Raw genomic sequence first — 26,065 nt, 5'->3', positions numbered from 1 at the left:
AGATTTTAATGACTTCACTCTATCTATCGCAGTTAGCTGAATTTACATAAAACCGCAAGATTAACCGTCCATTTCGACGGGGTTCCACTAGTTATGTATAATCAGGCAAATGGAAATTCACATAGTATGGAGGTTTGCTGCAGCAGGGGTTTTATGTTACTGTTTACACAAAATTATATCTAAAAATAATTCTGAAAAATTCAGGATAAGAGCCTAGGCTCGTACTAAACCAATTGACAAGTTTTTTGTGTCATTGGAAAGAGCATAACGTGAAGCTGTGCAGGAAACTTTCTTTTTAGGGAAATAATTAGAGAGTGAGGCCCTGGGACCCTTTAAAGTTTTGTATTTCTCCATAAGATTAACATGGGAAACAAACTGAAATAAACCCTTAATATGGTTTGTATTCTAATCTTATCTTAGTTAAACAATAATAATTACAAGGACAGAGGTTTTAAAGTACAAGGTTTAATGGTACATAAGTTAAATGGTTAAAATAGGGTTACAAAAATTTTTCAGGGGTGGGGATTCGTGCTGGCCGAATCAAAAGATTTCAAATTTAAATTTTCAATAAGTAAGTAAGTTATGGTAAGTTATGAATTAAATAATCTTTTAGAAACAATGAGTTAAATAGGAAGGATTTTGATTTTAATTAAGAGAGGTAAATTGGGTCCAAATGGATGCTTGAAGAGTCTAGTCTGAGTCAATAACTAAACAAACATAAAAAACCCATAACTACTTACGTGGCATTGGCGTGAATGGTGTTTAATTATGCTGAGGGGGGGTTTAAAAATGGAATGTTCTCACCAATCTTCTGTAATAATAATTTTCTTCTTAGTTTAAAGGCTTAAATTCTTCTTTCTTCAGTAAAATTTGGAAATTTTGACACTACTTTCTTTTATAATATGACAATTATTTTCACAATTAAGAGTTTAAACTTTTATGTTCTTCTTGGATGCTTTTAAACTGCACACCCCTTTTCATTGTTGTAAATCATATCAAGTTATGGGGTTCACATAAATAAAAACATGGTTGAATTTTATTAATAATCTTGAACCCAGATGGATGGTGTTCTGATTGGAGGATTTGTTTTTTAATAATAATTTTTGAATAAGCCAATGAATAAATTTTTGATTTTAAATTATATATATGTTGAGACAATATGGTTTTAATAATATTAACAATGGACATGGATAAATATTGAAAATATAACAAGATTGAGTTTGAAATTAAAATAAGGACTATAATTATAAACATTGAATTTTGAGTCATTACAATATCCCCTCAGAAAATATGTAATTCAATTTTTAATGACATATTTTCGCTAAATGACGAAAAATATATTTAACTTTATACAGCAAATAACAAATATTGAGATGAAATTGAGTTGAAACAAAAATCTAACAAACTTAACATTAAGGTTTAACTAGAACAAATTTCAGTTGGAATGAACATAACAATAAAATAATTCTAAAATAGCAAAATGATTACTATCCCCTCCTATCTTTTACAAACATTAAGAACATAAAATTAATTTAAGTGGTTAAAACAATTTTTTTTTTATTTTTTTACATAATAAATGAATGGAGTGATGAACAAATGTTGAAATATGAAATGAACATGAGACATATAAGAGATGTATGATTCTTATAGGTAATATGGAATACATTAAATGAATAGTTGTTGGTGATTGCTTGATGATAACCTCTTATAACTAAATACATTAAATTTGTGATTATGACTATAGTTTAACTATTGGGACAGAGGTAACTGGGAAATTGGATTGTTAACTCACTGCTTGTGTAGGTATGATTTAAAATTCTTCCTTTTTACAACAATGTTTACTGGGTTAAGCGCACATTACAGTTTATCTTCTATCTTCGGTTATGGTGTGTAGATCGGTTCCATGTATTTCTTCATGGAGGATATATGATAGGGTCCATTTAATTTATCATTGTAGAGATCACTTATGTGGTATGTTGATGGTCCAAGTATTTCTCTGATGACAAAAGGGCCTTGGTACACTTCAAACAATTTGGCTGTCTCACCATAAATAGCTCTGGATAAGGGATGAGATTTTATGAGTACTTTGTCATTGATGTTTAGAGACTGTGGTTGTCTATTTTTGTTTAATCGGTTGGAACGTTTTCTTTGGGTTTCACTTAGTTTTCTTTCTGCCATCAATAATTTTTGTTCATAAGGCATGTCATTGTTGATTGGGTGATGTAGGTATTCTTCCCAAAATCTAATGTCCTTAATACCATACTGCAACTCATTGGGAACTCATCCAGTGGATTCATGGTGAATTTCATTTAAACATTGGTTAATCTCTGGTATATATTTTACCCATTTTTGTTGTTGTTTAGAACAGTATGTCCTTAGACATCTTTTGATTTCTCTTATTGGTCTTTCTGCTAAATTGAAACAGGGGTAATAGACAGGGTTGTATATAGGTGTGATGTTCTCTTTCTCTAATCTTGAGGTCCATTCATGACTTTTGAATTGTGTGCCATTATCAGTTTGTATACAGCGGGGCTTTCCATGTTCAGGAATATGTATATTAAATAGCTTGTTGAGTATGATTTTAGTAGTGGCTCTCTGCATTGGGTAAAGTTTAATGAATTTTGTGAATATATCAATGATTATGAGTAGGTATTTTACATTTCCAACACTTGTAGGAAAAGGGCCGATGATATCGATAGCAAGTTGGTCATTCTTACTGCGACATGTGATCCCTTTGGCGATCGCAGTCATGTGTTTGTTGCTGATTTTACATCTTTGACAAGTATCGCATGTTGATAAATACTTCCGAATGGTTCTGTTCATATTCTTGAAAACAAAAGTTTCCTGTAGTTAGCTGAAGACATTTTTTGGCTCCGCAATGTAGGTAATGTAAATGACATTCCCATATAAGGTGTGGTATCATGATTGTAGGTACTCTGATTAACCATTTATTGCCCAAGCGTTGATAAAGGATGTCATTATGAATTTTAAAATTTCTCTGTAGCTTTTGTGCTGTTGTGGTATCTGGATTATCATGAATTGTTTCAATAATTGTCTGTAATTGGAGATCTTCTTGCTGTAGCTGGGGTAGATTTTGAAGGTCTTCACGAAGTTGTGGGTCCGTAGTTCTTTCTATGTAGTGGATAGTTAATTCATTTGTTATATTACATGAATCAGTTTGTTGGTTTGGTGGAATCCGGCTAAGAGTATCGGCCGTTACATTTTCCGTGCCCTTGCAGTGGATTATTGTGAAATTATATTCTTGGATAGCTAGAATCCATCTAGCAAGGCGGTTGTTGAGGAGTTTACAAGTTTTTAAGAAAGTAAGGGCATGATTATCAGTTATGACTTTCAATTTGGTACCTAATATAATGTATCGAGATTTCTGTAGACAATGAATTATAGCCAATAATTCTTTTTCTGTGGTAGTAAACCGTTGCTCTGCAGGCTGTAGCGTTCTGGACATAAACATGATGGCAGTTTTATCTCCGTTCTCTTTGATTTGATACAGGTGACCTCCGATGGCGATGTCTGAGGCATCAGTCTGTAAGTAGAATTCTTTGGCTGGGTCAGGATGATTTAATACACTGGTTTGCAGGAAAGGTTGTTTGATTTCATTGAAGGTAATGTCATCTGCAGGTGTCCAGATAAACTTATTCTTTTTGGAAGTTAGTCGCAATAAAGGTTGAATTGTAGAGGAGAATTTATCGAGAAATTTATTGTAATAATTAATACAACCAAGGAATAATTTAAGTTGTGTTCTGTTCTTTGGTGTAGGGAATTTTAAGATGGGGTCTACCTTGCTTTGATCCATTACAAGTCCTTCTTTTGTCAGTGTATACCCGAGGAATGGTACTGATTCTCTGCAAAACTGAGATTTGTTGAAGTTAATGGTCATGTTAGCTGATTGTAACTTCTCAAAAATGTATTCTAAATGTATAAGGTGTGTTTCAAAATCTGATGAAATGATACATATATCATCTATGTAGATTGCAGTGAAGTCTTCTACGGCTGCATCGAAAACTTGGTCTAATGCCCTTACCAAGGCTGCTTGTGATGTTGAAATTCCAAATGGTGTAACAGTATACTGGTATGTTTTACCACGGAATTGGAAAGCGGTATACTGACGAGATTCAAGCGATAAAGGTATCTGCCAGTAAGATGCAGTAAGGTCAATACTACTGATAAATTTAGCATTACGGCATTTACTTAATATTTCATTTACACTGCGGTTACACTCGTAATCCAGTACGATTATGTTGTTTTCTTTATTACTGGGATGATTGGGTTAATGAAGGTACTCTTACTTCGTTCTATTACTTTAATTTGCTCCATCCGATTTATTTCCTGTTCTACGGCAGTTTGATACTGTTGAGGTACTGGATAAACAGTTGATTTAAAATTATGTGGATTATTAACTTTCAATTCATGAGTATATTTTGTACAACAACCTGGTTTTTCTGAAAACACTTGTTTATATTTAAGCAATAAATTGCTTAATTTTCTCTTTTGTTCCCCATTGGTATAGTCATTCTCCATCAATGACTTATTAATCATTTCATCTGTCAGATCGGTGTCCTCGTTGTGTTCTTTCCTGGGTAAGCGATATTCTTCATACACTGTAAAATGGTCTTCTTCATTGTTATAATAGTCATCATAAGGCCTTTGGCAATTGCCTATATCTATTTGACATACTTGTCCCATTTTAATACTCATATCACATTTTAGATTAATATCAGTATCATTAATTGTTAAGCTTAATTTATTTTCATTAGAATCTATCTTTAGTCGGAGTTCTGTTAATGTGTCCATACCAAATATCACAGGTTTAATTAAATTAGGTATGATAAGAAATTGAAGCCAGATGGTCTGATGTTCAATGGTTACAGGGGCATAAATGATTCTCGCAACACGTTTTGATTTTTCACCAGTAGCTGTAGTTATTGTCGTATTAGACAAAGGAAGTTCTTCAAATGGTTGAATTATTTTTTGATTCTCTTTGAAACATTGTTCGGAAATACATGTTATTGTAGAACCAGTATCGATTAATGCTTTTGTTGTGAGATTATTGATTCTAATATCTATTTCAGGGCATTTAACTGGTTTGGACACAGGAAATTTATTATTTTCAGTGGGTTCATTTAATAGGAAATCTTGATCACATATTATATTATTTATCGAATAATTGTTAGGGTTATTTAAAAAATCATTTTCGAGGATATTAGCTGTTGATATCGCTGTAGTTGTTATGATGTTAGTAGTTGATGGTCCTCGGCTTACATCTACAGCGACGGGTCGTTTCCCTGGGTAGTGTGTGAGGGGTTGAAATTTGTTGGAGATCTTCGTTGTGTTGCTGAGTCATGTGGACTGTCTTGACTTATCATGGCACACACTTGTTTTTGTTCATTTGTGGGATATGGTTTGCTGTTATTGTAGTAGTATTGATTAGGCCTTTGGTGGTGTCGGTTTTGATCAATGGGCGTATTGGTATATGGATGCTGTCTGTGGTTTTGATTGTAGTTTTTTGCGGGGATCATGTCTGTAACGGTTGTATGGTTGATGTTCTCTAGGTTCTTGATGTTCTTGGTGCAGTGTCCGTATAGAATAAGGTGATGTTTTTGGTTGATAGGCTCGATGGTTAATATCAGAGCTGTATGTTGGAGTCTTGTTACGATGTGTAGGACTAATTGGTCGGTGATCCATATTATGGTAGTTCACAGGTTTGCTCCTTTTGGGTCCATCTCGAATATCTTCTTTTTGCAAAAGTCTTTCGAATGCTCGAATTGTAGTCACATTCTGTACCTGGATGCTATTTTGGATGAGTTGGTCAAATCGTTCACTTAACAGGATCACTATTTCTTCTTCAGTCATTTGTGGTGTAATAGACTGTAGCAATAGGACTCTCTCAGTAAAATATTCAGTTCTGTTGAGTGTTCCATTAGGTTTGTAATATTCGGCTTCAATCTTGCTACGTACTCCTCTTTGTACTTCACGGCTCCAGTATTTTATGGTGAATTCTTCGGAGAATCTTTCCCAACTGTTAATGTCTGCCTTAACCAGTTGAAGCCATCTGGACGCTGGTCCTTCAAAACTGACATCGAGAAGATCTTTCAGAATTTCAACAGGGTCGTTATTAGGATTTCTTTCTATCCTTTTAACGTAGAACCGTTTAAGTTTTTGTAGATATTCATTTGGATTTATAGTTCTTCCATTGAATTTAGGGATTTGTCTTTCCATTGGGTCAGATCCCGAACATATGATTTGAATAGGATTGTCGTTCCGGATTGGTGAATGATGTTTCAGTTTTAGTGACTGTACTTCACTTTCACATTTGTTTAGAGTTTCAGTAATAGTTTTAATTTCGTTTTGTTGTTCTTGGATTAGATTATTTTGTATGTGTAATTTAGGTACAATTTCATTGTGGACGGATTGTGCATAATATTTAGCAATATTTTCACTGTCGGTTTTTGTTTGTAGCACCAATGCTTTCATATTTTGTTCTAACTTTTGTTCTTGTTGTTCCAAGTTATTAGTTACAAATGTCTGGATATTTATTTTTGATTCGTCAATTTGATTTGTGATTTGAAATTGAAATTCTTTATTTTCTTGATTTTGGGACTATTGGTTAGCTTTTAGGAAATTTAATTCCTGGCGAAATTCACTTTGTGTTGTTCTAATGTCATTTATTTGTTCTGTTAGAATTTTTTGACATGATTTTATCTCACGGTTTAGCTCTATTCGGGTCTGATCTAATTTTTGGTTTAGTTGTGTGTTGGTTTGATCAAGTTTAGTGTTAAACTGTTCTAGAAAATTAAATATTTTGTTCAAATCCGGTTGTTCAGTAGTTTGCGTAGCTTTAACTTCAGGTGGTTGAGAAGTTGCATGTGTGAGCGTTGGTATTACGTCATTGGGACGGTTTTCAATGGTCGGAGACTCGGACTCTAACAGCTGGAAACTTGCTTCGGGCGTCTTCGTTAACCCTCGGATGATTCCGTGTGTCGATGTGGTTCTAATATCAGCTGACTGTGAATGTGAAATGAAATGAAATGAAAATACTTTTTTATTGAGGCGAACATTAGGACCACATGGTCCTTTCTTACAGTGCTTTGATATGTGTGCTTTGATGTGTGCTTTGATTGGCTGCGGGTCTTTGGTTTACTTCAATAATCTCGGCCCGGTCCGTTGATTCTGATTGGTCGCTCTCGTTCCGGTTCAAATCTTCGACACTGGGTCCACTAGGATTGAAACGTTCCGAACCCGAACCGGTGTTAGATTCATCTTGGCCTTCTACATAGGTTAGGTTTTCCATTTCTTCTGTTGACAGATTTGACGATTCGTCTGATTCGTGTTGTTGAAATAATAATGCAGGATAACGTCTCGGTTGTCTCAAATTATTGTGATTATCGTTATCGTTGTTAGCCATTTTGTTTACGGTGCAAGGGAACAGGGATATTATAGGACAAGTTGGGTATCGTTATAACAATAATGAGCTAGGCCTAAGCTTTACGACATGAAATAAATCTGTTTTACCTTATAGTACCGGTAGCCTATTTATTTTTAGAATTACAAGTAGTTTAGTTAGTACCTAATATTGGTGGGACATAAGTTGTGGGAAATCGAAATTCTTAATCCTACCTACCTTCTTAAGAGTAGGCCTAACATACGTAAGTATTAGTCTATTGGTATTTATTAGCCTATTTTAGATTGTCTCAACATACGATTATGAAATCTTTTGATTCAAGCCTATTACGTTGGGCGCCATTGAAATAAACCCTTAATATGGTTTGTATTCTAATCTTATCTTAGTTAAACAATAATAATTACAAGGACAGAGGTTTTAAAGTACAAGGTTTAATGGTACCGGTACATAAGTTAAATGGTTAAAATAGGGTTACAAAAATTGTTCAGGGGTGGGGATTCGTGCTGGCCGAATCAAAAGATTTCAAATTTAAATTTTCAATAAGTAAGTTATGGTAAGTTATGAATTAAATAATCTTTTAGAAACAATGAGTTAAATAGGAAGGATTTTGATTTTAATTAAGAGAGGTAAATTGGGTCCAAATGGATGCTTGAAGAGTCTAGTCTGAGTCAATAACTTAATAAAAATGAAATGTTCTCACCAATCTTCTGTAATAATAATTTTCTTCTTAGTTTAAAGGCTTAAATTCTTCTTTCTTCAGTAAAATTTGGAAATTTGGACACTACTTTCTTTTATAATATGACAATTATTTTCACAATTAAGAGTTTAAACTTTTATGTTCTTCTTGGATGCTTTTAAACTGCACACCCCTTTTCATTGTTGTAAATCATATCAAGTTATGGGGTTCACATAAATAAAAACATGGTTGAATTTTATTAATAATCTTGAACCCAGATGGATGGTGTTCTGATTGGAGGATTTGTTTTTTAATAATAATTTTTGAATAAGCCAATGAATAAATTTTTGATTTTAAATTATATATATGTTGAGACAATATGGTTTTAATAATATTAACAATGGACATGGATAAATATTGAAAATATAACAAGATTGAGTTTGAAATTAAAATAAGGACTATAATTATAAACATTGAATTTTGAGTCATTACAAAACATTGTTTTGAAACTCCAGCTGTTGTCAAAAAATTAAATATTATAACTGTCTCCATGGAAGCATGGGAAAATTCACAATGTTTACATTTGCTTTGACATTTAAATGTAAACAAGCAGAACTGTCAAATACCTATTTCACAATTTCAGACAGCTGATAAAAAAAAAAAACAACTATGTGGTATGTTTATTCAATCTTAAACTTTATTATAGATTATTTATTGTAAATCTATTTCAATGATTATTAAACAGACTTTTCCCGTTGCGAAGCAGAAATTAATAGTGAGAAGAAGAGCATATTAATTGTAAACCATCAATGTGTAAATTATGTTGTATTAAAAATCTGTATAGTTTTGGATATTGATATAAGTTATTAGTTATTGGATTTTTATTTTAAGGATTTGGCATATGAGTAAGTCTATGATAAATAACACCATTTCAGAATTTTGCCAGTTTTTGCCTAACTCTGTCCTGTAGAGTTTAAAGTAGCCTACACCTTATTGTCTACAAACTGGCTAAATAACTCTAGGTATGGTACTTTATAAACGCTGACAGCCTTTTTACGTTGACTTAAATTGTAAGCTTACCTTTTTCCGTCCATGGACAGTTTAGTTTGATTGTTAATAATTAACCCTTTAAACTGGAATAGGACTGTTATGTAAATTGTGAGTATTTCCATTAGTTAATAATCTTTAAGTTGACTCTTTTAAAATCATCGGAATTATGACTGTTATTAGTTTTTAAACAAGTTATTTGTTTACAAATAACTCCTGTACTTCTTTGCAATTGCTCGATTTCGAGCAACATGTACACTATTTGTGTACTTATTTAATACACAAGCAGGTTTTTTGTGACAATTACTCCTCCGAAACTACTGAACCGAATACCGAAACTGTCAATACATGTTTTTGGTGTCATTGGAAGAGCGTAACGTGAAGTTGTGCAAGAAACTTTCTTTTTAGGGAAATAAATAGAGAGTGAGGCCCTGGGGCCCTTTAAAGTTTTGTATTTCTCCATAAGATTAACATAGGAAACTAAAATTGTTATGAAACTCCAGCTGTTGTCAGAAATTAAAAGTGAGAAGAACATATGTTGATTGTAAACAGTCAATAAGTTTGCTAATTTAAAAGTTTGCTACAAACATTTACTGACTTGGTTGAGATTAAATATTTACTATTTGAATTTGGATTGGCGTAAATATTACAATGGAAAAAAGCGAGAGAGCCTGGATAATTTTGTATACTAAAAAGAAAACTGAATTAACACTGTGCTGCATTTTTTAGAAATCATTGAAAAAGCCGATTTGCTAACTATGGAAACATAGGAAAGTCGTAGAACACCACCAAGGAGAAGAAATAGAAATAATGTTTTTCGGCTGTAATGTAATGCGGCTATGAGTAAGGCTATTTGTAGAAAACACTAAAAAACAAGATTCGCTTTTGAAAAATGATAAGATATTTACAAGAAATGTTGATTATATCGATCTGTTAAAAAAAAACAACACTCGATCACTCTCACTCGATACTCGATCTGTCTTGAGTATTTCCACAATCTCGACTTTTTCAAAGTCATCTGAAATTATTACATTTATTCGTTTTAAAATAACACCTGGAATACTTAGCAATTGCTCGAATTCGAGCAACAGGGACACTATAATTATAGTCTTAATTATTTCCTATATCCATGAATAGGCAGACACCACCTCTTTAAATAAACTGTTGTAGCTTGCTTGTCTGTGGTCATATTTCAATGAAATTTGGAAAATTTGTTCACTTCATACTAAGCTATCAATATTTCAATAAAAAAACACACCTTATTATCTTCCCTGTAGCAGCAAACCTAAGTAGGCTACTCATTAAAGATTAAAATTAACGATATTTAATTCTATATATATAAAATCTAATGTATGTTTGTTTGTTTGTCCTTTATGGACTCCGAAACCGCTTGACAGATTGTAATGCAACTTTCAGGCATTATTAAGCATTATTCAAGGATGGTTTGTGTGAAGTTTGGTGCAGATCCGTCAAAAGGACTCTGCCCCAGTGGCTCTGGAGTTTACCATGTTAACGTTATATGTACTCATATTTAAATGGAATTAAAATACCCCCGCCGCAGCAAACCTGCCGACTAAGCGAATTTCCATTTGTCTGAACTGATTTTCAATTAAATCTATTTAAATTACTTAATTTAGGTTTAACGAGTACCTTGGTTTGCTGCTACAAGGAAACTATTGTGGGGTTTTAGTAAAATATTAATAGCTTAGTGCAAAATAAATAAATTTGCCAAGTTTTATCAAAATATATCCATAAACAAGCCCAACGACAAATGACATCTGGGTTCAGAATTGATCTTGTTTGGAATCAAACCAGAAGTTTCATATTTTAAGGCGAGTTCTAAAACTCTATAATTACTTAGCTATCAAGACAATAATTTTGTTAATCTTGAAGAAGTAGGAGTGGTAAATATTAGTCTGCATCAGTCCAACCGTCACCTATCGATTCTACAAAATGTTAAAAGATGCTCTGAAAAGCCTATTATAAAATGCAGCATAGTGTGTTATGTTTTTTTTCATACCCATATTAAATTATAAATTTGTTGTTTTAGAAAGTAAATTTTTGGCCAAATTTCATTACCATGTTTCTAGGTGCACTCCCTGAGATAACTAGCACAGAGCAAGTATAAATCACAAAATTCTCAAAGCATTTTAAATCTTGCATTGCGCTCTAATTTTATGGAAAAACCACATTAGTAAATGGCTTTTTTTTCTAATTTTCTGAAATATATATTCTCTTTACTTTCTACGCCTATAAATAGTATTTAGAGAAAGTATTGTTTTCATCAAAATTTTAGAGTTTGATTTTTGGGTGGATATATTCGTTTTGGGTCCGAAACCCAAAAAAGTTGTTTTTGAAGTTATGTCTGTGTGTGTGTTTGTGTATGTGCATGTATGTAAGTGTGGATGTGTACAGGGATACAGACCATACCTGTGGTCCGAATTTTTTGAAATTTGGTATGTGGGTAAGGTACCACCCTAGTAGTACAAATATATATTAAATACATATGAATAAATATATTTAAAATCTGTTTTATATATCTCAAGTGTGTATCAATGTCAATTTTATAAAATATATGAAATATATAAAAAATATGTTTTTGAATCTATTAAATATTTAAAAAATATGTTCTAGTAATATATTTTAGTGATTAATATTTAAATAAAAAATGTATTTAATATCACTTCCAAACATCCTATGGGGCCTAAACATAAAAACACAAAATAATAAAGATTTAGTATGAAAAGCACAATTATTATCAGTTGAGTAAATTGATTAAATAGTTCATAAAAACAAATTTTGAAAAAAAAACTAGATAAAATTTTCACGGCCCGGACGGGTCTCGAACCTGGGTCCTTCGACTTATGAGCCTCATACCTTACCTCTGAGCTATCTGCGATTGTTGTGAGTCATTGTTTGCAAATGGTGGAAGAGTAGCCGGCAGTTGCAATGGTTGAAATACTTAAAATATTTTTGATACAACAGTATAATATGATTCTGTTAATCTGTTTTGGCATCAAGTAGTTGAGTTGAATAGTGCTGTAGTGAATAGTGAGTAGTCCCACGAATACAAATACAGTATACTACAAAAACTAATTTAAATACAATATCATGTAAATAATATTATGTAATTTATGACATAAGTAAATCATATAATTATTTTTAGAACGTCATATACAACCGTAATTAGTTTCTTAAAAGGTCCCCAGTCTCTAGCACCCTTTTCTAGCCAATCATTCGAGATTTCTATGATCGCATTCATTGTCACATATTGCAATTAAAAAATAAAACCCATCAACACTTTTTTTCGTTTGACCCACATGTAGCTGTCGAACATGTATACTGCCTCTTAACTACGGTATATGCGTAATTTTTTTCTTTAGGTGCATGATAGAGTGACAACATTTAGAGTATAGTGTTCCAGAGTAGCCTATATATTATTATTTACTTAATTTTAACACTTTCACAATAGCAATTATCATACAAAAAATGCATGTATAAATTGATAAACACTATGAAAAACAAAAAGATGCAAATTATTTATTTGCCAATTATAATAGATTATATATATTCTACAAAAATATTATTATTTTATTAATAACAATATCTGATGTGTTTCAAAAAATATTTATAAATACTTTAAATATAATATAGTTTCAAAAATATTTTATATATATATTTAAAATATTCTCAACACATATTTTTTTTTACATTTAATAGGAAAAATATACATATACAATATGTATATTATAGATTCTATACTTAGTTTAACAATATATATTATGAATCTATTTTATATATTCAAAACTTATATTTAATTGATATTTTGCATTGCTTTTTGGTAATATTTAAAATATATATTTGAATATATCAAACTATTATTAAAGATATATTAATTATATATTTTATTCCAGGTTCTATCAAATACAACTTGGAATATATAAAATATATTTATAAAATACATATTTGTGCTACTAGGGCAATCTCCCGAAGTTTTTCTTTTTTGGAAATTTTGATGTTTGATGGTGAACATATAAATTTAAATAACACGATTTTGATTAAAATTTAGTATGTTATATTCCTTTTAATTCTAAACCCCCATTGCTGTAAAAATTACGGGTCAAAGGTTTTTGTAAAAAACAGCTGGGCCAATTTTAATAAAAATTTAGCATGTTATGGTCACTATGATTCTAAACAGAGTGGTACAACCCCCATTGCTGTAAAAATTATGATCAAAAGTTATCGCAACTTTTTTATTTTAACCATAGAATATCACAGTTACTCTCCCACTGCCTATGATAAAAGATTGTAGACAAGCTAATGGAAGAAAGTATGTGTCAGATTGCTGATACCGTTGTTACCAATGTTGTTTCTTAACAAAATTAATTAATCTGTAATGTGCACGTCCAAAGTAATAGGCGAATGTAAAGAAACAAAATAAACTACAGCAAAAATAGACATTCAACTCTAAAGTGACCACATAAATCTCTCAGATCCATCAGAAGATGTAGGCCAAAAATGAAACGCTTCAATAAAGAATCATATCAACATTTATTTTTGTCTAACCTCACAACACACAGCGGATGCCAAGTGTGTAGTTTGGGTCTGGCTAGGAGAGACAGCATGCGAGTGTGGCAATGTGCGGTGATTGTGCTGCTACTAGGCCTAGCTGAGTGCCACGCAACACACAGTACAGAGGCGGAGGTCAGTGAGACACAGCATGCCACGTGTCACATTGTCACTGACAAGCTGGTCGCCTCAGCAACTGCAACATTCACTCACGCTCTTACAGGAGTGTGTTCCAACAGTGAGTCTTAGCCTTCATCTAAAATTACGATTTGTATTTATTTATTTATTTTACCCAAGATCGTTTTTTAAACCAGCCATTTAAATTCAGTCCTTGCAATTGAAAAGATTCACTCGACAGTATTGTTTACTTGCATTACATTATTGTTTTGTTGCTTTACAGTACAAGTTTGGACCAATGAGGAACAGTTTAACTGATTAAACAATGAGTAAGTGGTTGGGACAACAAGTCGCTGCATCTCAATCAGTGGCAATGAGAGGTTATAAACGAAAACATAATCTCTCATCTCTCTTAGAAGTTATGAGTACAGTAGACTCCCTCTAGTTCGGCCACCTCGGGACCGGACCACTGGCCGAACTACAAAACGGCCGGACTAACCGGATGTAGTGCATTTTACATCATCAAAATACAAATCATAGTATTGCGCAATCGTGATATGTTAAGTCAATAACCTTGGTTCAGTAATAAAAACTGTAACGTTAAAATCACGCTTACTCAAGCAAAACAAAAATTACACAACACTGAACGTACAACAATAAATCACGTAAAGAACAGAAAAAAATGGTTACTAATCACCCAATCACAAACTGTTTTTGAGATAGCAAACAAGTGCACAGCAGACATCAGTTGTGTAAAGAACAGATGATTGTCAGTGCAAGCGGATAGCTTGACCTTGAAGCTAACGATGGCTATTTCTTTGTTTTGCTTTAATTTATTTTTGTCAAATAAACTGTGGTGTTTCAAAAATAATAATGGGAGAACCTACCGCATAAAAAAATGGTCCGAAATATTTAATTATACACTGCATTTCAACTTATTAGACCGAAGAGAAACTATTTATAAAATGTTCTCGGTATTTTTGAGGTTATGTAACATAGTTTTACAGGTAATATGCAACAATTCACCCATAGAAGCACCCGTCAACTAAACTGACATGAATTGTTTACTTCTCTGGCTGGAAACTAAACATTCAAGTTAAATCCTGTCGAAGGCAATTCCCCCGTGACGATGTGACTTGTCCCCCTGAGACCAGGCCGGACCATCCGGCGGCCGATCCAACCGAAGCCGAACTAGAGGGAGTCTACTGTAGTGATTTTTAATATACTTTTTAGTAGTGTAAGCAACTCTCGCACTCGCCAATGCTCGTACTAAATTTTCTACTTGTGTCGTTATGACTATCCTTACACACCTACTGTACTTTAAACAGTCTGTTGTTAAATAAATGTGATATGTGGTTAGGCATGAAAATTAAGACTGTAATCAGTTTATTATGAATGACGTTTAAACTGAGAAAGGTTTTTCATCTAGGGGTATCACCATAAAAATTATAACTATATGTATTCTGTTTTAGAGGATTTAGATAAACATTTCCAAACCCTCAGGAAAGAATTTTATAGCCAAATAAACCAAATGTACTTAGTTATGTTGAAAACATCACAGAAACTGGCAAATATACAAGAAGTTTTAAATCAGAACAATAAACACAGGTAAGTGTAACAAGACTGTGAAATATAGTGAATTGTACTAATTATTGAAAATAACGATTGACTGTAACCTGTAATAGCTTAATTTTACATTCAAATCATGTAATTTTAGCGAATTTCCCATGTATGGAATAAGCTATTTTTATAGGTTTCATGGTAAGAATTAGGCCTGGGACCAATTTACTTTTTTGTTTTGAGGTCCCCAGAGGCCGAAAAACACTATCATTTCAAATTCTTTTATATATTACCTAATATATAATATCTATACATTTGATATTGATTTGATATTTGATATTTTACTTTATTTGAAAAATTTTTTGAAAAAATTATTCACAGAAGATTTTTAAGTTTTTTTGAAAAGAAAAATATTATCAACAAAAATCAGCACGGTTTTCGTGAAGGTAAATCAACAACAACGGCAATTTCCGATTTCCTTGAGATCATTATTGAGGCATTAGAAAAGAACAACTACACCTTTGGGGTATTCTTGGATCTCCAGAAAGCTTTTGACTGTGTGAACCCAACCATCCTCTTTGATAAGCTGGAAAATTATGGAATTAGAGGCTCCGCGCTTGAGTTAATAAAGTCCTACATGCTAAATAGAAAACAGTTTGTTTCAATCAAACATAATGATAAAGATTTCTTTTCTAACCACATAGAGGTGAAACTAGGGGTTCCCCAGGGTTCAGTCCTAGGGCCTCTGTTATTTTTAATTTACATTAATGACATAAATAGTGACGACACTGGCAAAATTATAACATACGCAGATGACACTTCTTTAATTTTAAATCATTCAAACTTAAATACTTTGGAAATCTCTACAAATATATTTACAACTGGCATAATCCAATATTTTAATGAAAATCATTTATCAGTAAATATAGATAAGACAGCTTTTTTGAATTTTTCAACCAGAATGTTAAGTTTTGACCCTAAAATTTTAGTGGAAGAAGATCAGGTCATAGATATTGTTCCACAAACTAAATTCTTGGGTCTCATGGTAAACAGTTCACTGAACTGGAATGATCATGTAAATTACCTTAGTACAAAATTATCAAGGTCAGTTTTTATATTAAGAAGATTTGGTAAGGTATGTTCTATTGAAACTTTGAAAACAATCTACTACTCATTTTTTTATTCCAATTTAACGTACTGTATCGAAATATGGGGATACACTACCAAAACAAACACAAATCAACTCCTAGCCATTCAACAAAAAGTTTTGAGGTGTATGGCGGGACTGAGCTTTGGGGATTCTCGTGTGGAAACTTTCAAAAATCTTGAGATTCTTACCGTTCCTTGCATAATCATTTACCGAGTTTTAATATATTTCAAAGCTAACATCTTTAAAACAACAAATGACCAAATTCACTCATATGACACTAGAGGTAAAAGTAACATCCATATCAGTAGGCATGACATAAGGCGACAAGCATTGGCAAGTATTTTTTTTGCTCCAAAACTTTGGAACCATCTACCAAATCAATTTCAAAATTTCCCTCTTAATCTATTTAAAAAGAAGTTGAAGAAAGTTTTAATTAAGCTCTGTTTGTTCACAATAGATGAATTTTGGCTAGTGACTAAAGATGAATTTAATTTACTAATTAAAGAATGTTAGAATATGTTAAGGTGAAGAAGTTAAATTGTGTTAAATTATGTTTATGTTAATGTTTAGGATTAATTGACGAGTTAGGAGATACTAATGTACCACATTATGTATTTTACTAACAATAAAGTTCTTGTATCTTGTATCTTGTATCTTGTATATATATACATATATAAAAATTTGAACGAATGGTGAATGAATGAATGAATGAATTAATTATTTCTTTATTCCAACAAAGTATATACAGAATATGTACACAAATATTTAAAGGAAGAAAAAAAAACATAAGTGAATTTAAGAATAAAATAAAATTAACCTTTACATTACATCTATGTTTAAAAAAAAAGCGTACATCTTTATAAGGAATAAGCCGACATGGGCAGCGAGCCTGTGCGTCGAATGTAGTTGCGTCCAAACATAAACATTAAAATCAAATGCAATAAATAAATAAATGACAGAAGATATGATGAGGTGAAAATAAAATAGGAGTAAATGGAGTTACGAGAACAAAAGTTTAAATAAAAATAATTGAACTGTAATAGTGACAGGAATTCTACGGCTTTGAAAGTGTGTCTGGAGGGGAGAAGTGGGCGGTGGATAACGAGTCAGGGTACAATGGTCAGGTCGCATGTCGTGTCAGGAGCGTCTGTGTCTGTAATCAGCTGTGATGATAAGCTCAGCCTCGTCCCTGCCTAGACCAAGTAACCACTCATTGACACGGCGGTTGAATATGTTTAAAGTGGGAGAGTCAAAGAGATTAACACTTTGAAAATAGTTTTGTAAGTTACGAAATAGGACGTGTGCAATATAAAATGAGTTGGTCGATGAAAAGGATTTGTACAGTTGTAGTGATGTTATTCCAATTCGGGTAGAATATCTAGTATTATGTGTATGGGAAATTATAGAGAAAATGTTGGTATAATTTTTAAAAATATGACTTTAAAAATTTTTTATGAAAAGTTGTCTGATCGTTAAAACTGACACATCCTTAAAGAGAGTGTCAGATGGGTAATGCCTGCACTTCCCAAAACCAATTTTTAATATTAACTTTTGTGTTATGTTTAATGGCTCTAAAATACTTTTAGAACAACCCCCCCAGTTTATGATTGCGAAGGATAAAAGTGATTGAACAAAAGCATAGTACATTAATTTCATTTCACTTTCATTTAGAATCTGATTCAGCTGACCGATAGCATTAATATATTTTCTAATTTTACTGTTTAAATATTGAATATGGCTAGACCACTTAAGACGGTAATCAAAGACCACTCCTAAATATTTGAATGACTCTACTTTTTCAATAGATTCGCATGTACAGTTGGCGTCAAGGTAATCACCACAGGTGTGAATGACGAGATTTTCTAGATTATAATCAGATTTTAAACTTAAAGAAATTGGCATACACTTAGTTTTTGATGAATTTAAAGAGAGTATATTCTGGTTTAACCATAACTTGGTTTCCATTAGGTCGTGCAAAGCTTTGTTGCGGGACTCAAGCCAAGTTTTACCGCTGTTCAAAATTAAAGTGTCATCAGCAAATAAGAAAAGCTTACCAAAATTATTAAGTTTTGAAATATTATTTATATATATTAAAAATAAAAAAGGCCCAAGTGTACTACCTTGAACCACTCCATAGTTAACATATTCAATATTACTGTTGGTGTTAAGTATTGATACAAGTTGAGATCTTTGAGACAGATAACTTTTAAACCATTGAAGTGCGTTACCCCTTACGCCAACTGCTTCTAATTTGGAAAAAAGCTTAGATCGATCAACTGAATCAAATGCCTTTTTAAGATCTAAAAATATTAATATTGGGTGTTCATTATCTGAAATTGTCGAATTTAAGTCCCTATTAATGTCAAACAATGCATCTGAAATGTTTTTGTCCAAGCGAAACCCATACTGGCAATCACTCAAAATGTTGTTTGCTTGAAGAAATGTAACTAATTGATCTTTAACTATTCTCTCAATTAGCTTAGCAAATACACTCAAAAGAGATATTGGTCTGTAATTATTCATATTGGCAAACTCATTGGATTTATAAAGAGGAAAAACTTTGGCAAGTTTCAAACATTCAGGAAAAGTACCTGATGAAATGCTTAAATTTACTATATGTAAGAGTGGTTTTTTAAACAAATGGAAATTGGCTTTCAGGACTTCGGCTGAGATACCATCGTAGCCAGGTGCTGACCCACCGCGCAGACTGTAAATGTATCGTTCCAGTTCGGGTTCAGTGATTGTGTGAAGTGTAAATGTACAATCATGGGCAAAGTCATTGTCATTCACAACTGGGCCCCCACTTGAATCGATAGAGTTTGCTAAATTAGAGCCTACAAAGGAGAAAAAATTGTTGAAATCACTGGCAACTCTTAGACCTTGGGCTGGAGATATCTGGTCCGCTGGAACAAACTTATCAATAGGAAAGGAATCTTTTTTACATTTTCTACCAGATATTTCTTTGATTATGCCCCAAAACATTTTAGGGTTGTTGCCGGACAAGTGTAGTTTATTTCTATAATAGTTTCTTTTTGTCAGCTTCAAAGAAAAACTTAAACTATTTTTAATTTCTCGGTATCGAGTAATAAGTTCGTTATTAAAAGGCTGCTTTTTGACTTGTTTACTAAGTTTATCTCTTACTCTTATTTGATGTATTAGGTCTGACGTTATCCACGGTTTTAACTTTTTGAAACACGATTTCTTGTTATGAGCCAATTTACTAGCCGCAGCAACAGAATTAGAGATGATTCTGGTAAAATGTTCGGAACAGAAATCAACATTGTCATGACAAGATGTTATGGGATCCCAGTTGGAATGTGTGAGGAAGTGAGTGAGTAGTGCGTGGTCCAAGTGTGTGCGTGGCGGTGGGTCATAGTGACAGTTCGGTGTCCCCAATGTGATAGTGATCCCGGTGCTGTAGTGGTCTGTAACATTAGTCTGTAACACAGCCGACTTTACACTCTCCAAGTCTTTGTATTTGATAAATATGTGGTCTAGGCATGTTGCTGTATTTTGAGTCACTCGTGTAGGTTTGTCGATGCATTGTGTAAATCCCGATCCAGTTAAAATGTTTAAGTACCTATGTGTGAGAACATTCATGTTTAGTATGTCAATGTTAGCGTCTCCAAGATAAATAACCATGTGATTTATAGATATTAAATAAGTAAACTTCTAGGTCATGTAAGAACATTTCAACATTACAATCAAAAGTTTTGTATATTGCTAATAGGTTGAAGTGTTTGTTGGAAAGAGAAAAGTGTAATGAAATGCCGTAAACGTCCCCAATGGTAATTTCAGTAGCCGTAGCAGATAAATTTTGGTGTTTTTGGCCTCTTGGGACATTAAAATGGAAAAGTAAATCTGTCTCAGGTATCTTACCATGAGACCTATGGTAATACCTACTACCCTATAGGGAAATTCGCTAATATATATATGAATTTGAACGGATGGTGTTTTGGCCTCTGGGGACCTCAAAACGAAAAAGTAAATCGGTCCCGGGTCCAGGTCTTACCATGAGTACTACGGTAATAGCTTATTCCCTATATGGGAAATACGCTAAAAATGTATATTTAAATGTCCCATGTTTTTATTTATGGAGAATAGGCAAACTATTGTAGCCTGCTTGTTTATGGATATATTTTGATCAAGCATGGCAAATTTATTTATTTTATTCTAAAATATAAGCTTAATAATTATTTTAAGCTTAATTATATAAGCTTTTAATATTTTACTAAAAAAACACACTTTACTACCCTCCCTTTAGCATCAAACCCAGGTGCTTGTTTAACGTAATGTTATCTAAATATGTTTAAAGTTAAAATTCAATCATGCAAATCGAAATTTGCTTAGTCTGCAAGATTGCCGCAGCAGGGGTATTTAATTTATATGATATAGTATCCGTATCCATCCAGAAGAGAAATTAAAAATCAATTTTCCAAAAACAAAAATTGCTTGTATTCTAAAATTGTTTAAATATAGTGAGTGGGTCCTGTTTTTCTTTGCTTTCCAACTGCTAGAGCTTTTTCCTCATGCTTGTGCATCATATTAGAGTTTACTGTAGTAGTCTTTGATATATGCAACATGAGAAGATTTATCCACAGGAAAATTTTTACTCTTTTTCCTATATATTTTCCAGGATATAAATCAATCTTAACTTAACTTGTTTGTTAGAATATAACAAACAAAGTGAAATTGTTAAAGTAAACCAGAAGTGCTTATGTTATGCCCCCCCCCCAAGGGAAATGGCGAATACCCCCCCCCCCCCAAACCAAGCCTAATTCCCCCCCTAAAGCATGACATCCACACTCTACCCTTTAATTTATAACATTAGTTAGTTTATGTCAGTAAAAACGCACACCTAGTGTGGTTTTGTAGGCTTCACTTTGATTTCTGGTGAATTTTATTGGCAATCATTGAAAAGTTACATTTTTTTTTATAATGAATGTATGTACAATTCACAAACCTTTCCCCAACATTTTTATTTTTTTCTGTTGATCATCATTTTTATGTACAATTCTTTGTTTATCCGGTCGGCCTTAAACATTTTTGCATTAACATTTTGCTTAAAGTTTTTTTTTATTCATCCCGTCTCTAAAGGACAACATTTATTGAGTTTAAAAAGAAAACGCAATAGGTAAACTGATTCCTTATTTTAAAACAAAACAAATTTCACACTCATTCTTTGCTCATTTTTGGTAGATTATTCTGTGATTTGGGTTAAAATATGCCCTGATACGTCCCTAAATCTATTGGTAATGATGAAAACAGCTGGTTGTGGTTCAGTGGATAAGCGGCTGGGACTAGAGCAACTTTCAGTAGTATGAATAAATTAGTCCCTAATTTGATAGGTACGAATTAATAAAACCAATGAGGTACATTTTGCACTGTATCATACAGTCCGAATATACAGTAACAGTGTTGTATTACACTTTGCAAACTTACAATGACATGTATTCTTAATTTCCAAAGTTTAGTAATGCATTGATTTAATATTCTTTTCATGATGATGGGGGTTATCTTTTATACTGAAACCAGATGTTTTGCATTAGGTCTAAATAGATTGCGAAATTATAAAAACTTAGCGGTAAATATAGTCTAATGCCGGGATTACATCATTAAACTTTGTAACTAGTTATTACCGATTCTGTAAGTTGTATCCTAAAGGCTTGAATTACAAGAGTATGAAAAAAAAAGCTAATAAAATCATTAATAGCCTGATTAAAAAATACCATCTGAATAAGTATATTTTATAGGCTCTATCTAAGTTGTTTCATATACAGTGTCATTTGATAAAAACTTTTATGTAACCTATTTTGTACTGTAAATATTAGAATAACTATGCTACACAATGTAGTAATTTTCAAAAGCACTTAATAAATAAATAATTAATTAATCGTGATTCGTGCAAAATAATAAGGTACAATCACAATGTAATAAAAGCACAATTCAAACGACTGTTGCCTACTCATCCTCTAATAATGGCTGTGACAGACAGGGTTGTCACTGCCAGTTGAGCCATTAGGCCTACCAACCGTCCTCTTAACAAGAGCAATACATTTACGGATTGACGTGAAAATTCTGGTGTCGTTCTAAACAGCAAACTTGAAGTTGGTAATCCTGATTAAAGGGTTTTAAATAAATAAACAGTACTTTTTACTGTTGCGTATGATTCTGATAATTTATTTTTTTATTTTCCTGTAATTTTTTACTGGAATAAAATTCTTTACATAAAACCAAAATCCACCCAAAAAACATGCCCCCCCAAAAAAAAATTCTGATGGCGCAAAGTGCGCTATGCCCCCCCCCCTCCTGGGCATCCCTGAAGTAAACTACATTTAAAATAAAAATTTTAAGGGTTCATTAACAATGATTGGCGATCTGAAAAAAGTGCAAAGCAACTACATATTTATGTTTTATTTATAACTTAAATTCTTTGCTGTAGACTTTGTGAAAATTTTAGTCCTTTTATTTAAGTTCCACCAACATTGGCTATAACTTATTACAAAGTTTGACTTACAAAACACATTTTCTTATATGGAATGTAATTTTTTCAAGAAAGTCTCTTCTTAATTATTTTGATGGATTAAAACGCTATTCTAAATTTCAGCTCAACACTAAGACAGGTTCAGAAGACTAGTCCGAGAGGATTTGAATTTAAAGAAAATAATTACACAGTACACGAGGATAATGTGACTGGTAAAAAAGTGTTTTCCTACTATTGGAAAATTGGGGAAATGCAAAACAACATGATGATGAACATAAAACAGCAAACTTTACGCAGTCCTGGGTTCTATGTGAACGGAGGTTACAGAATGTACATTAAAATGTTCCCTCATCAAGACAAGGGCAATATTTACATTCATGTGGGCCTCGCACAAGGCGAACACGATGATGAACTGAATTGGCCATTCACTTTGAAACACAGAGTGACTATTGTAGACCAGAGTGTAGATACACCAGAGGATATAATGTCTCAGATATGGGATCCAAGAGTAATCTGCAGCACTTCAGACTGGCACAGACCTACCTCTACAGAGGACAATGAGGAGTGTGTTGGCTTTGGCTTTACACAGGACACACTCTTACACAACAGTTATATTTATGAGGACTCCTTAGTTGTAAAATTAGATGTGTTTATATAGTCATATGACAAAAACAGTTTTGTTTTAAAATGTATTATATTTATAAAGCCAAAATTCTGTTCATTTCAAACTAAAATGTATTATATTTATAAAGCCAAAATTCTGTTAATTTCAAACCTTTGAACTTTTGCCACACATCCCTCATTTGGTGAAATCACCAGCTATCACTATCATCACACATCTCAGTAATGTCTTTGAATCAACCACATGGTCTGGGCGTCAGCTAGGGCACAGAAAACGTACTACTATAACCCAGAAGGCCAACCGCATGGTAAAAAGCATTAAGTGTTTTGAGAGAGCTTTGCCTGTCAATCGTAGGCAGCGCCACCAGCGTTGCTATGCTGTACCCATGACGTATTACACAGAATTGTAACATGTATTAGAAAACATAGTTATAAAATGCAATGGATAATTGTACAAGTAACCTTTGTTAAAAATAATTGTTAGTGCCTTCCAACACCCCTCACCTCTTCAATCTATCCGTCAATAGTATAGGATGAAATAAATAAATTTGCCAAATTGTATCAACATATATCCATAAACAAGTAAACTACAACAGTTTTCACTTTCTTTATAAGAATAACAAGGGAATTTTATATTACACTTTTTTTATTTTCTCCGTGACCGTTAGGCATACAACAGTGCTTCAATATACTAAATTATTTCTTTTTTAAGCTCTACAAAATGGTTTAGAAAGAAATTAAAAATTTTTTGTTTTTAGGATCAAAAATGAGAAAAACCCATTTTTACCCCATAAAACCCCGCATAAGCCACTGTTCCCATGGCCCAATTACGCTGGTTCGCGAACTCGTTCGAATAAACGTAGGTTTAAACGTTTGTACCAAATTTCGTCAAAATCTGATCATTTTTGCTTGAGTTATCACGCTAACGGACACACATATATATATCTATCTATACTTTTATATAAAAATTAAAAATCTAATGGTGTCTGTCTGTATGCCTGTTACTAATTGGTGCAAAAACTACTGAACCAACTGGGCTTAAATTTTACAAAAATATAGCTACCATACCAAGGACCATTATAGGACTATTCACATTTCGATACTGACCGTAGGCTTTGCCCCTTTGGCTTTAAAAGTTCTGAGGTGAACTTTTTAAAAGTAAATATTTATTGGTCTCCATGGCTGCGATGAGAACACTAACAATGTTTGTTTACATTTGCTTTGACATTTAAATGTAAACAAGAAGAACTGCTAAACTGTATTTCACAATTTCAGGGAGCTGATACAAAGAAATTAAATTTAATATTTTCCATAACTATGAGGTAGGTTTATTTTAATCCAACCTTCCTTTTATCATGGATTATTTATTCTAAAACTATATAGTTTTTGCACCTATTAGTAACACACATACAGACAGACACCATTAGATTTTTATATAATAGTATGGATGTTATTGATATGTTTTCATGGAAAAAGTATGAAAATTACAATGTATAGATGTTTTGTATGAATTTGGAGGCTACTTTAAATCAATTCTAACTCTTAACATGTGTTAGATTAACTTAACATAACTTGCACATCACATTGTTTTTTTATATGTATATTTAGGTAAATTAAGTTATTGTGTTTTGCTAAACCTATGCTTAAATTAAACTAAAGAATATCACCAATAACTAAATTGTAGGCCTACGTCGTCGATTTTTGTTTTCTAAAATCTGTTGTATATGTGTAACCTATATTTAATTATCAAATGGCAATACAAAATACTCTTATTTTATCTTAACATAGCTTCTTAGTTCACATTTACTTTATTTGATACATTTATTATTTGTTTTGCTACACCACTGATTAAACTAAACCAAGGAAAATATCATAAAACTAAGCAGTACACTGTGTTCTTTTGTTTCTAAAATCAATGAAATATCTGTTACTATGTTTACTTAATGGTAAGTGTGAAAATGTAAAGGCAGTGGAAGATGGAACCATAGACTAACCAACACAAGTAGACTTCTCATCCCATTGTAAATTTTGAAGCACGTTTTTTGTGTCTAGTTCATGTACGTGACACAAAGGCGCTAGCGTCGATGAAACTTTGTTTCCATTATTTTAGGGTTAATTTCTTGATTTGTGCTTTACTGTTTGGTTATATAACTAGGGGACAAGTTATTGTTTATGATTAGATCGTATTATTTGGTTAAACGAGGTTTTAAATGGCTGTAATAACGGGAAACAAATTGTAAACAAAACACGACCTCTACATAAACCGTACATGAACTAACAATAAAATTGTCTTCAGCTGTTCCATAAGGATGAGAAATCTACTAAGGGAGTTTGTTTCATCTATGATGGAACTGATTAAAAGAACTGGTTTGTATATTAAGATGTTTGTTGATATTTTTGTAGAGTAGAATCAGAGATGCA

At 32.5% G+C, this 26,065-nt stretch overlaps 2 protein-coding genes across 3 annotated transcripts in view; one reads left to right on the top strand and one right to left on the bottom strand.

Moving 5' to 3' along the window:
- Nucleotides 1-13,719: 13,719 nt before the first annotated feature.
- LOC128985888 (ATPase WRNIP1-like) overlaps nucleotides 13,720-26,065 on the bottom strand; it is a 92,930-nt gene continuing 80,584 nt past the window's right edge. Inside the window, exon 8 of the mRNA XM_054405855.1 lies at nucleotides 13,720-13,908. Within this exon, the coding sequence (XP_054261830.1) occupies nucleotides 13,902-13,908 (7 nt within the window). The 3' untranslated portion in view covers nucleotides 13,720-13,901. The remainder of the gene's footprint in view (nucleotides 13,909-26,065) is intronic.
- Nucleotides 13,757-23,771, top strand: LOC128985892 (TNF receptor-associated factor 6-like). Of its 2 annotated transcripts, none has more exons than XM_054405866.1 (3): nucleotides 13,757-13,950; nucleotides 15,302-15,437; nucleotides 23,147-23,771. In XM_054405866.1, the coding sequence occupies exons 1-3, from the start codon at nucleotides 13,767-13,769 to the stop codon at nucleotides 23,679-23,681; spliced, it is 855 nt and encodes a 284-aa protein (XP_054261841.1). In that variant the 5' UTR covers nucleotides 13,757-13,766; the 3' UTR covers nucleotides 23,682-23,771. The 2 variants fall into 2 exon arrangements, with proteins under 2 accessions (XP_054261841.1, XP_054261842.1); XM_054405867.1 differs by lacking the exon at nucleotides 13,757-13,950 and adding an exon at nucleotides 14,133-14,209.

Source organism: Macrosteles quadrilineatus, unplaced genomic scaffold (assembly GCF_028750875.1).
Source record: "Macrosteles quadrilineatus isolate MER2022 unplaced genomic scaffold, UCM_ALF_1.0 Scaffold_2__2_contigs__length_208266976, whole genome shotgun sequence".
NCBI lineage: Eukaryota > Metazoa > Arthropoda > Insecta > Hemiptera > Cicadellidae > Macrosteles > Macrosteles quadrilineatus.
The sequence above is the reverse complement of the archived record's forward strand: the minus strand, read 5'-3'. Positions and strand labels throughout refer to the sequence as shown.